General features: G+C 40.1%; 1 protein-coding gene across 1 annotated transcript; it reads left to right on the top strand.

The window, feature by feature from the left end:
- Nucleotides 1–7,612: 7,612 nt before the first annotated feature.
- LOC149228053 (uncharacterized) lies at nt 7,613–12,972 on the top strand. Its single transcript, XM_089380662.1, has 4 exons — nt 7,613–8,395; nt 8,962–9,125; nt 9,444–10,155; nt 10,258–12,972. Exons 1-4 carry the CDS (start codon nt 7,613–7,615, stop codon nt 12,970–12,972), a joined length of 4,374 nt encoding a protein of 1,457 aa, XP_089236788.1.
- The last annotated feature ends 564 nt before the right edge of the window (nt 12,973–13,536 follow it).

Here is a 13,536-nt window from a genome sequence, read left to right as displayed (position 1 = left end):
TTGGCTAGTAGTCAAGAAATAACAAAAGAGATGTTTAGTGATTTGGTTTTAATTATGAATTATTGTTCCAGTGCTGATGTGAGAAATGAAACTAATGCTTTCTTCAACAAATTTTCTATTAAGGAGAAGTTCTTAAGATATTTCCATAAAAATTAGATTCTTGGCGACAAGATATGCAAGTTGACAAACTCTTTCTTGCATTTTTCTTTTTGGTTTTCATACGAACAATGTGAACTTTGAAACGGGAACTGATATTGTTACCTGTTTCACAGAGATAACAAAAAAGTGACCCGATTTTGAAAAGGGGTGATGCAGAACACACATGTTTTTTTCAGAGAATAGTTTTTAGCACTTTAAATTTTTTTATGTACATTACGTTTTAGAATAGTAGTGATTTTCATGTTGCTTTAGAAAAGTGGTAATTCTACATCAGGCCCTTTTTTTAAAAGACCTATTTTTTGACTTTAAATTTTCTAATGTATGAAATGTAAATAATTATTTTCTAAATTTAATAATTTTTGAAGTGGTATTCTTCTTCATATTTTCTTGTTTTTATTTATTTATTTATTTATTTTTGTGGTGAGGTTTTTACTGTTTTGCATATTTAAAGAAGAGGGTCGATATTTTGAATTTTCGGTATTCTACATATTTATACATCGTTAATTAATATTTCAATCCACATGAAATAATTGTCTCTAAAAAACAATAATTTTTAACAATTGATAAAAAAATAACCATTTTTAACATAAATATAACTAAAAAATACACATTTTGATAATTTTTTGCTAGAGATGACATGTCAAAATCAAAAGTTTTATAGGAAAATTTTAACTATAAATGGTTAAATAATAGTTTTGTTTATGAATTTCATGTCAAAAAATAATAATAATCACTCTTTTTTCTCAAAAAATAATGATTAACATAAAAATTAATGTGAAAATCACATAATACAAATATTGAATGCATAACAACCTTAATTGAGTGCTTATTCTTCTCATAAAATGTCAAAGTCAAAACATTACAAGTATAATTAATTAATAGTTACAAAAAATGAGTTTGATTTCCAAGCATAACTTAAATTAAATCAACAATGTCACGTAATCCAAACTCTTCGTCCTCTGAAGTTTCATCATTATCTTCTTCCACAATATTTTCTGCTTCATTTTGCTCATTTTCCTCCTCTAATGGATCTTTGATGACTGCAAATCTCCCAATGTATGCCTTTCTAATCATTCTGTAATGGTGGTTGGGGTTCCTTTGCCTTTTTTGCCACACGTGATTCACTAAAGTCCCTTTTCTTCAACCCAATTTCTTGCATTGCATTTGGAACAAATTGAAGAGCATTAATTCTTTACTGAATAAAATTGCACTGTATTGGATCATTTTCTATGGCAATGCAATTTCTTCCTTCTTGAAGGCAACATGTTAGTGGTGTACCTAATTATCAAGCACAAAAGAAATAATAAAGTAAATTAGTACAATGACATATAAATTAATAAATAACATATTGAAATTCAATTCCATATAATAAAACTTACCTGAACCAAAAAATAAATCCAAAACCCGATCCCTTCATTTGAACATATGTCTATAAGATAGTTAACCAATAATTGTGCTTTTGGTAAATGTTAACTATCTCTCCTTTTGCTTCTTTGTATTCATATATTAGTTTTCTCACAACAACATCATAAATCAGTATTTGGCTATGACTCTTTCCATCTACCCGATTAAAAATCATAGACATATAGCTATCATCTTTTGCCCAACTACCAATATGGATGAACTCACAATCATTTATAAATGGTTGATCTTCATGGTTAAGAAGATTTGACTTTTGCCTATAACATGAAATAGTAAAAGTTCAATTAAATTGTACATAAATGATTTTTTTAACATTAATGAAATATACATTTTAAATTTCTTACCATGTAAGCTACATCCTTGAATTTGTTTTCCCCTTGAAACCTAACAATAACATTGCCAATTGCGTGTCTGAATGAAATGTCTCAAATCTCCATAATGGTGATGATGTGACTTCTAGGAACCCCACAACCACTTTACTAAGAGCTTGAAAATTATAAGGGTCACTATCATATTCAATGTTTGGAATATTGAAACCATGGGCAATATCTGCAATAACTAGGGCATAATCCCTTTTAGGTATGAGTTTAGCAATGTCTTCATAATCACTTCTTCAGTCTTTCGATCTTTATTTTTTCAATAAAGGTTCTGAAACTATCTAGTGCTCCATTTTCATCCTTCTTCATGTTTTATAAAATAAACAAATATATGTGTAAGTTATAAATTAAAAATAGTATACAAATGAATAAAAATGAATGTATAAATCAACATACATTTTTAAATGCAAGATTTTTTTTTTTAATGTTGATGTAGAACTTGAATCTGGATAGTTGTGTACAACATCATCCCAACTATCTTCATTCAACAATTTAACCATTTGTTCTTGAATTTTCATGTAAACTTTGTGACTGCATAGATAAAGTAAAAAAGGTTAATATAATGATATGTATAACAAATACTACCAAGAATAGCATATTATATTGAAAAGAAAATTATAATCTAGAAATAAATAAAAATAATTCAACAAACTTGCTTTTGAAAATCCTCAGACATTTCCTCCAATGACGATTCCCCTGACCTCACATGCGATAATATTTCTTTGACAAGTTTTTCATCCTTCACTCCTTGCAATGCTCTCCAAGGTGTGATAGTCATATCTTCTGGAAGCTGCTTCATTTCAGGGCCTAATTTACTGTTGCTACATATGAATGGCTTAGACTTTTTGACCTTCTGGTTTTAATGCCAATTTTGTCCCACATGCTAAAAATATCATTAATCAAGTCCCATATCTCTCCAATTCTAAATGCCAATTGGAAAATGTTATCAACACCTCTGAATAAATCACTAAATTTGCCGCCTTTGTCGCATTTTGAATTGATTTTCTCTTCAATTTGATAGCCTATTTCCATACAACATTCCTTTCAGAAATCTACAGTAACATTTATCCTATCCCCACCACATTTTTCTTCAAATTCACTATGAATAAATCTAACCCTTTGGATGAAAGTCATAGACATCCTATATTCATTATCTGAATTATGATCCCATGCCACTAACTTTGCTTCTGTATCTGATAAACCAACATAAATGATACATTTCATTGTTTCAAAACGTGGGTCATTAGGATATTCCTCCATCAATTGTCTTTGAGCTTCTACATAATGGTTCCCCCCAAGCACAGAATAATTGTATTCAAAATATTTTGGCTTATCAAATGGTTCTTTGTTGGGAATTTGAACTGGATCAACAAGAAGCACATAATTAAGCACATATTATACCTCATCAATGTCTTCAATTTGTGAACATGCAGATGTTGTGGCTTTCTAATTTGATATTGGCATTGTCCTTCACTTTCCTTATAGATTTGTCTGACATTAAGCTGAAATGTACGACCACCCTCAATTAAGTTTCTCTTTGTCAAGTTCTATTGAATGGCATTTTGTTTTGTTTTGATAATGCCATCCTCTAAATTAGCTTTTGGTGTAATTATTTCTCTGCTTTCTTTTGATGTTTCACTAGGTTCTTGACTGTTGGTAATGACTACTTCAAAATGTTCAACTTTACTTTTCTTCTTCATAACATTCTCATCATTAACTGTAATATATTTATTATTGGGTATTATTACTTTTGGTCTTTTATGGCTCTTCTCAGTTCCAATGTCATCCTCAGTAACGACAACATATTCTTCACTGTCAGTTTCAACTTCCTCATCTTCAAAAGTAACTTGTTTACCCTTGCTAGATTTATCCACTAGAGACTTTGTTTCTGATCCCTTGGATGTAGTTTTGTAGCATCATGAATTACTACATTTTTCTTTTTTGCCATATATTCTTCTGACATTGAGTAGAAACTACTAACAACTTTCATAATATCATGCTGTATGAAATGGATGCCTCTCAACCTAATTGAACAACTTTCAACAAAATTCTGCCAAACAAAATATCATATGTCAATAAAAACAAAGTTAAAAAAATATAGGCTGACCGTTACATGAACGAAAAACACAAATATGAATAAAAATACTTACGATATTTTGTTTCATCTCATTTACGATTTGTTTACACAACTTTGTAGATACCTCTCTCGTGTCATACAATGAATATGATAACTGGTATTTAATCCTTTCACGTGACTTGGGAGGTTTTGTAAGTATGTAAAAAACTTCATTGTCCAGTACCAAACACATCTATGACTCTTCCCATCACATCATAAATTCCATTATCATTAGGTATATCAACATATAGATATATCTACACATTTTGGCTTTCTCCTTCTTTCACATACCAGACTTTTGATGGAAGTTTCACTTCCTTTGTTTTCTTCCAGTATGAAATCATATTCTTATCATTTGAGGCACTTGAAATATTTGTAGCCATCAACTCAGGTGGGGTTCGTTCACCAATGTTTTTCGAAGATCCTCCTTTAAGAGTCTTTGGTCTAAAAAGATTCACAGAAATATTCTTTGATGCCATTTTTGCTAAAAAAAGACACACATAAATCAGAAAATGACAAAAACATAGTAACTTAAATTAACAATGAAAATGATAAATGATAATTAATTTTATAAACCATAACAATTTCGAAAAATTAAAAGATAAAAAAAATAAATCGCCCTACCGCCACATCTTGAAAATTGGTTGGCCAACTGAGTCAGCCATTGGGTCCAGCCCCCTAGCCCACCTTCGCAACCCAACCATTACCCTCCACCCAACCTTGGCGGTCCACGACCCTGCAGACTATTGAGCCGCTGGGGTTTGGAAGAGGGGCTGCTAGCGGGCTGTTGGGACATCATGGTGGCTAGCTCCCCTGTGCCACCCCGGTGGCCCGCACGCCCAAAGGGTGGTGGGGCAATTCTCAGAATCGCCCCACCACCCTGTAGGCAGGTAGGCCGCCATGGTGGTGGGAGGGGAGTTGCAGTAGCTCCCCCCATGCAACCACGGTGGCCCACCACCCCCTGAGCGGGTGGGCCGCTAGGGCGGCGTAGGGGGGCGCTGCGGCAGAATAGCCCGCCACCCTATGAGCGGGTGAGCTGCCGTGGTGGTGCGGGAGGAGTTGGGGAAGCTCCACCCCGTGCCACCCCAGCGGCTCACCACCTTGCGGGCGAGCAGGTCACCGGGGTGGCGTGGGGAGGAGCTACCGCAGCTCCCACCTGTGCCACCCCAATGACCTGCCCACCACCTTGCAGGCAGACAGGTCGTTGGGGTGTCATGGTGGTGAGATTCTCGCAGGGCGGCGAAGCGACTCTCCACCAGCTATGGACTATGAGAGCAGCAGTGATGAAGAGCGTGATGAAAAATTTCAAAAGAATGGAGTGTCACGATGTCCTCTTAGTCCTAATCCAATGGACTATGAGAGCAACAATGATGAAGAGCATGATGACAAATTTCAAAAGAATGGAGTGTCACAGTGTCCACTTAGTCCTAATCCTATGGACCATGAGAGTAGTAGTGATGAAGAGCGTGATGACAAATTTCAAAAGAATGGAGTGTCATGGTGTCCTCTTAGTCGTAATCCTATGGACTATGAGAGCAGTAGTGATAAAGGACAGTATGAAGAAATTAGTCCTAATCCTAATGACTATAAAGGTAGCGATGAAAAAGGACATGATGTAGCATTTTCAGTAAGTAAACAGTCACATTTTCGATGTAGTCCTAATTCTAATTACTATGAGAGGAGCACTGACAATGCACGTGAGGAAGAATATCCAATAAACATCGAGTCAAATTTTCCATTTAGTTCCAATTCTAAGGACTATGATAGTAGCACTGAAGAAGGGGAAGATGAAAACTATCCTCCAAGTCAGTATTTTTGAAAAGCACAACTAATCATAGTGTGCATAACATTCCTCTTAACAATGATGAAAATGCTTATACACATGATGATCCAATGATGGAGATGTTGCCGAGAAATATTCTATTGAGGAGTAGGAGCAAATCTTTTCGTATCAATGCAAGATGTTCTAGTTATACAAGGGGTAGAGCAGAACATCTAATGAGAAGAAGTTCTATCAGTGCTCTCATTTCAAGTGAATGTTGTTAAAAGGATTGCTTGAAACATATGGATTTCAAATTTGCATTAGAGAAGAGGAAGAGATATTTCTCAATGAATAAAAGCATGCAAAATACATATTTAGTTGGGTGCATGCAATCTACATTGTCAGGTTATGATTATCATATTGGGTATTTATTTATCTATAGAAATGCTTTCAAAATGTTTCATTTGATGGGGAATTTTTGTCTCTCAAGAATTCAAGAAAATTTGGAAAAGGATGCCACATTTTATTAAGAAGTACATCATAAACGACAGTTTGGGCCATTATCAAATACTACAATGTCATGGATGAAAGATTTCTTTTGAAAGAATGGAGAGTGTATGCCGAATAGAGAGACAATATATATTCCAGATAACTTTTCAAGATGAGAAATCTACAACTTATACAAAGAATATGCAAAAGGTGTTGAGGGACATGGTCAGTTTATTACATATCAATATTTTGTGAAGGTATGGAAGAAAGAATTCAACAATGTCTATATTCCTAAGAAGACAAGATGGGAATTTGCAGTACATGTGCTTCTCTTAGATAAAAAAGGGACAATTGTGAAGGTTCAGAAAGAGGTAAGCATTAATAACTTTAACTTTTAAAATTGTATAGTCATCAACTATGAAAACATATTTCTTAATGGCTTTCTTTTATGTTGTGTAGATTCAATTGTCAAAGAACTTCAGGAGCATCACGAACAACAAACAAGTGAAAGGAAAAAGTTGTACAAGCATCAAAATAAGTGTTATGATAATCTGAATAAATATTTGGGTTTGATGAGATCTTTTGGGGAGAAGGAGGGATGGGCTCGCGAAAAGGACAGGGCTAGGGTTTCATGCGCAACTCCTGCGGTTCGTAGGGCATCGATCTCGACGGTTTGTAGGGCATAGGGTTCGATAGCTCCGCGACGGACATCTGCTGCGGTCACGGTTCTACACTCCTACAGTTGCAGTTCCTCCATCGGAATCTTCGCCTGTCCCTTTCAGTTACCGACATTGTAACAGTTATGGATAACTGGAAGAATGAAGAGGTGGATTATTCGGCGGACCCGTCGCCGGAGAATATTATTTTCGGGGTTCCTCATTTTACCTCTCGCCCTCAGCTTCCCCATTCTGCATCCGCTTCCATTCCGGTGCATCAACCTTTTCCGGCTCCCGTTCCATCATCTGCAAAAGTTTTTCCTCCTGTATCTCCGCCTTTCGAGGTTCCTCCGCTTTCGCCTGGATCCCTACAATTCCTGGCATCCCATACTCCCCCATCGCCTGCTTTTGACCCTCTGGTGTCCATCCCTTCGGTGCCTCACCCCCCGCAGACATCTACTCCTGCGTCTCATCCATCTGCCTCAGGTATCCGCCCTTCCGAATGCTTTGAGACGCCTGCGGTTTCTACCCTCCCCACTAACCCTTTTCCCGGGAAGGTATCACTAATCCCCTGGTGGATCATCCGTCGGCCCCCCGATCCGGATCTAAAAAGGTTAAGTGTGTCAGATCGATGGCAAGAGACATCTCCATCAAATTCAACGAAGAAAAGCCTCTAGGCGACTATATGGACATTGCGAAAACCGTGTTGGTAGGGCACGTCAGGGGTCGATCATACTCGAGGCAGAGGCTCAATCTTTGGGTGAAAGAGATCTGGGGTGGAGTCCTTTTAGACCTTCCAGAGGTCCATGTCCTCCCCAGAGGATGGTTCTCTCTTAAATTCTCCAAGGTCAGTCAAACAAACCTCGTTTTGGGCCGATATTGGCATATTGAAATGGCCCCGGTCCTTCTCAAGCGCTGGAATCCCCTCTTCAACCCAGAACGCGAACAGCTCGGTGCCGGACCAATCTGGGTGAGACTTCCAGGTCTACCAATTCCATTCTGGGACGAAGAAGTCTTTATTAGGGTTGGCAATGCCCTGGGGACATATTTGGATTACAATCGCACTTATGTGGAATCTGGGAATCGAACACTTGCACGGATCTTGGTTCATCTGGACACTCGAGAGGGACTCGAGGAACAGATCACGCTTCAGTTGGGTAGGTGCATTCGTGTTCAGTTGTTGGACTATGAAGGGGTACCCTTCCGTTGCAGACGATGCCACAAAGTGGGACACCTCGCGAAGGACTGTCCACTCAACAAGAAAGCTGCAGATTCGGTGAAAGGCACCCCGGTGACTACCAGGACGGCATCCCCCATCATATCTCGCCCTCCTTCTGCTGGACCAGCCCCTTCGGCCTCTCCACCTGCAGATCCTCACCTCCAAGGACTAGGGCTCGTTCGGCGGCAGAAGCGGGTATGATCTCTGTTTCTTTTCTCCCTTCTGTGCATTCGTCTATTGATGATTATCATGCCTCTGGTCCAGCAGCTCATATATCCATGATTCCCTGCACATTATCATTTCCTATTGCATGCACTGATCCTATTATCTCTACTTCATCTCCCGAGTCTTTCTCCTCCCCGTGCCCATCCTCCCTTCCTCACACTTATTTCCTTTGGTCTCGGAATCGATCAAAAGAGCAGGCAGTCTGTCACTCGGGTCTGGGCATTGTCATACCGAAGGGGGCATCACTACATACCAGAGGGAGAAAATCACATCTTTCTAAAGCCATCAAACAGGCTGGGGCGGAGGTGGTCTCTGGCCAACAAGCGACCATTGACGGGGTTCTTAGAGCAGGACACACACCGAGAGGTGTTCCCCCATGAAGTGTCTTTCTTTTATTTGTAGAGGACTGGCTAGTTCCTCCAAAAAACTAGCCATGAAGCGGCTCATTCATACTGAGCCTATCGACATTATCATGCTACAAGAAACCCTCTGCTCTGCTGATCAAATTATTCGTGTCATGCAAGCATTGGTCCCAGGATGGAGTTTTTTTTGCAAATGATGCCGTGGGACGATTTGGGGGTCTTGCCATTGGATTAAACCCTCGGTCCATAAATCCTATATCTACCTGGGGAGGTGCAGGGTTCATTGGATTGGATTTCTTCTCGGCTGATCTTGGCATGGATCTCAGGATTGTCAATATGTATGCTCCATGCTCCCAGAGAGAATCATTCTGGCGGAATACTCTTCAGCTCCCCCTGCTGAATGAAGACCATGTTATCATAGGAGGAGATCTCAATTTCTCTCTGGGTTTCAGGGAATCATGGGGCATTGAGGCTCAAATTGACTCTATCACGGATTTTATGACTAATCTTCTGGAGCAATCAGATTTCTCGGATATTCCTTTGCAGCGACTCCTTCCTACATAGCGGAACCGAAGGGTGGGGGATGCTGCACTTGCCCGCAGACTCGACAGATTTCTGTTAAAGGGCCCTCTTCTTCAGCATTTGCATCTCTTCAGACAATGGGTTGGCTCGGGGGGAATATCGGATCACAATCCTATATACCTGGAGATTCAGGGTCCTACCAAGAAGCCCAAGGCACCCTTCAAATTTAATTCCTCTTGGCTGAAGGATCCGGACTATATTCAGCTAATAAAGGATCACTGGGCCTCTCATCCCATCAATGACTCTGTTCCTCTTGCCAAAGGTTTCTGTAGGAACCTTTCTGATATCAAACACATTACTATCAAGTGGGCAAGGGAGAAATTGGAACGTGAAACAACACAGCTCTCCCATATTGAAGTGGACTTATGTTCACTCACCGATGACAGAGAACAAGGATTCATGACTGCTGCAGACAAATGTAGGCTTATTGATCTTGAGAATCAAAAAGCCAAGATTCTCAAAGAGAGAGAGGAATCCATTAGATTAAGGAGCCGAGCTTTATGGATTCAAGCTGGGGATGACAACACAAAGTTTTTCCATAACTTTGCAAAGTCCAGGAAGGTATCTAATACTATCTGGAAGCTCCCTACCCCGGATGGAGAAATAGCGGACAATTTCAATAAGCTCGCTCACCTGGGCATCACTCATTTCAGGAACCTCTACAAGAGTCCACGAGAAGAAAACTTACTGGATATTATCAATGTGGCTAACCACTTTCCGAGATTCGTGGAGGAAGAAGATGTGGAGACCTTAACTGACCCGGTCACTGCCGAGGAACTGGAAGGAGTTCTGAAATGGTTCAAAAAAGACAAAAGCCTGGGGCCGGACGGATGGACCATCGAATTCTACACAGCTTTCTTCGATGTTTTGGGTCAGGACTTACTACAGGTGGTTGAAGAAAGCCGGTCTTCTGGATCATTATATCATGCCATAAACTCTACCTTCATCGCCCTCATCCCCAAATCTGACTCCCCAGCATCCTTTGATGATTACAGACCCATCTCTTTGTGTAACTGCCTCTATAAAATCATCTCGAAGACCATTGCAAATCGTCTTAGACCGATTCTCTCCCTGTCCATTGCCCCTCAGCAATTTGCTTTTCTCGAATCTAGACAGATCCATGAGGCCATTGGACTCGCACAAGAAGCCCTCCATTCCATCTGGTCGAAGAACTTAAAAGCCATCCTCCTCAAAATCGATCTGTCAAAAGCTTTTGACCGTGTCAGCTGGCTCTATCTCAAAATGATCCTCATCCATCTGGGTTTCCCTCATGCATACATTTCTTGGATCATGGCCTGCATTACCACTCCATCTTTCAGTATTCTTATCAATGGTTCGGCCACAGATTTTTTCCATTCGGAGAGGGGTCTGAGACAGGGGTGTCCTCTATCGCCCCTTCTCTTCCTATTGGTCATGGAAGGTCTCAGCTGCCTCATGGAAGCGGCCAAGAGATCTGGAGACATAGGGGGCCTCCGCATAACTGATCTTTGCTATCTCACTCATTTACTCTTTGTGGATGATGTTCTTATACTTCTCAATGGTAGTGTTCGTGACACTCGATCTTTCTCAAAGATCCTTCTTCTTTTTTCCTCTGCCACGGGTATGATGAAAAACCAGTTGAAATCAACCATTACCTGTGCACGCACATCTGTACAGGAGACCCAGACTGGCCTTCAAGCATTTCCTTACTCGGTCCACCCCCTGGATAGAGGTCTTAAATATTTGGGTTTCAATCTGAAACCTACTTGTCAAAGGATTGCTGACTGGGTCTGGTTGGTGGCCAAATTGGAAAAAAGACTCACAGGATGGAGCTTCAGATATCTCTCCAGGGCTGGTAGACTGGTGCTCATCAAGTCTGTTTTAGAAGCCACCCCGGTGTTCTGGATGGCCCTAGCCTGGATACCTAGGAACATCCTGGGGCGGCTACAGCAGTTATGCAACCGATACCTCTGGAATGGGAGTCAGGATAAAAGAGTATTTGCTTGGATCGGATGGAAGAAAATTTCATTGCCCAAAAAATGGGGAGGATGGGGACTAAAGGAACTGCCTGAATTTGCAAAAGCACTGGCCGCCAAGATGGGGTGGACTCTGCTTACTGGTCAAAATCTCTGGACACAGGTAGTCTATTTTAAATACATTTGGCCTCATAATATTATGGATTGGGCCCCTTTCCCTACTTGGTCAACAATGGGATGCTCATCGGTTTGGAAGGCTTTGATTCAATCCCTTCCTCTCATCCGGAATAATCTTGCTTGGCGCATTAATGATGGATTGACGGGCAGAATTGGTTTGGACCCTTGGATTAACTGTGGGGGTAGACATATCCTTAATCCAGATCTTATTATGCACCTTCAGGCCCGGGATATACGACATTTTGCACAGATCGCAGACCAACAGCGCACTGATATTTTTTCCCAGGCCTGGAAATCCGCTCAGCAATTGGATCTCCCGCTACAATGGCATCAGGAATGGGATCGCTATACTGAATCATTGACTGAATCTCACATTCGGATAAAACAAGGACCGGATGAACTTATCTGGTGCATTGCTGACCATGGTATATACGCGCCAAAATTTGGATACACTGCTCTCATTTCTCACAGAATGCCTGAAGCATTACAGTCATGGTGGCAATCCATTTGGAAGCTCAAGGCACCTCCACGAACCAAGCTTTTCCTCTGGTGTTCACTAAACAGCAATGTACCCACAGGGGATCATCTCACTCGCAGAGCCATTTTTGGCCCATCATGGTCTATCTTCTGTAAAAATGCATCGGAGACTCAGGATCATATTTTCCTCCTATGCCCTGTCATCCTCAAACTATGGAACAACATCTGTAATCTGTTGGGTATCGCAGCCAATTGGAAAGGGATCAATATTAAGAGTGCTTGGGATACTTGGTCACAATGTCATCCGGGCACTAAATTACAAAACCTTCCGCCTGTGGCTACTTGGCATATATGGCTTGCTCGAAATCGGGCTATATTTGAAGATCGTCTGATATCATGGAACCGGGTTGAGGCCACCATCATTGCTGCATATCATGAGTTACCAGACCCTCCTCCCCCGAGACCAAGATCCATACAGCCCATGCCCAATATTGATAGAACCATCCCGTGGGCATTCTTCGACAGAGCAGCTAATCAGGATGGATGTGGCGGGGGTTTTGTATTGCACATAAATGAACACCATCGATACCTCGCTAAAATAGGCTTTGGCAATGGATCAAATAATTTCGCTGAGCTCTCTGTTGTCCACAATCTACTACATTTTGCATTATCCCATCATCATACAAGAATCAATATTTTTGGGGACTCATTGGTGGTTGTTAATTGGATTAACAATATCACTACTTGTCATACACACACTCTCAGCAAATTATTACATGATACTCACATTCTCAAAGCTGCTTTTAACCATTGCACATGTTTACATATTTACAGAGAGCATAACAGCGAGGCTGACAAATTATCCAAAGAGGCCTCGTTACTTCCCAGAGGCGAGAGGATAATAGTGGAACAGAATGGAGCAGAGGAGTATCAATTTTACCACAGGCCATTCATCGATCAAAGAGAACAAAGGGACAACAGTCCCAACAGCTGATGGTCAATGGCGTTTTTGTTTTTTGTTATTAGACATATATAGAACATGGATATTATGTTTATTACCAGAGTCCTCTTTCGGACAATAGATAGAATGCACAGTCAGATGAATGTACACAGAACAATTCTGCTTATACTTACAGAACAACACCTTGATGGGGTGACTTTTGTATGAACAATCCAGTAATGCCTCGGCATCTGCTTTATGTAATTTTCAAACATTAATGAAAGTTACTGATTTTTGCAGTGGAAAAAAAAATATTTGGGTTTGATAATTGATGGTATGGACCAGAAGAAAACACTTTTACCACATTTTGTTTGCACACCCAAAAATTTACAGGAGGAAAATATTATTCAGTATCACTTGGTCGGTTGTATGGTCTTCAATGGGAAAATGTCGCCAAGGGTGTACTTCAGAGCTCCGAATATTCATAATGATTCAAATCTGAGAATAACCATAATTCATGATGTGCTTTCTCATTGGTTTGGTAATCTTCTTGAAGTTTTGTATCTACAAGTGGGCAATACTTGCTGTGAAAACAAAACTAGGTTTTTTTTGGATATC

This window comes from Pinus tabuliformis, chromosome J (assembly GCF_031772625.1).
Source record: "Pinus tabuliformis cultivar Carrire ecotype Pingquan chromosome J, CPIR1, whole genome shotgun sequence".
In the NCBI taxonomy this organism is placed as follows: domain Eukaryota; kingdom Viridiplantae; phylum Streptophyta; class Pinopsida; order Pinales; family Pinaceae; genus Pinus; species Pinus tabuliformis.
Note: the sequence above shows the minus strand (reverse complement) of the source record. Positions and strands in the feature narration are given on the sequence as shown.

Coding starts and splice junctions, on each gene's coding strand:
- LOC149228053 (XM_089380662.1), top strand. CDS start 7,613: ATGGCAAGAGACATCTCCATCAAATTCAACGAAGAAAAGCCTCTAGGC. Junction 8,396..8,961: donor TCGTTCGGCGGCAGAAGCGG/GTATGATCTCTG, acceptor CATTGGTCCCAG/GATGGAGTTTTTTTTGCAAA. Junction 10,156..10,257: donor CTGCCGAGGAACTGGAAGGA/GTTCTGAAATGG, acceptor GACTTACTACAG/GTGGTTGAAGAAAGCCGGTC.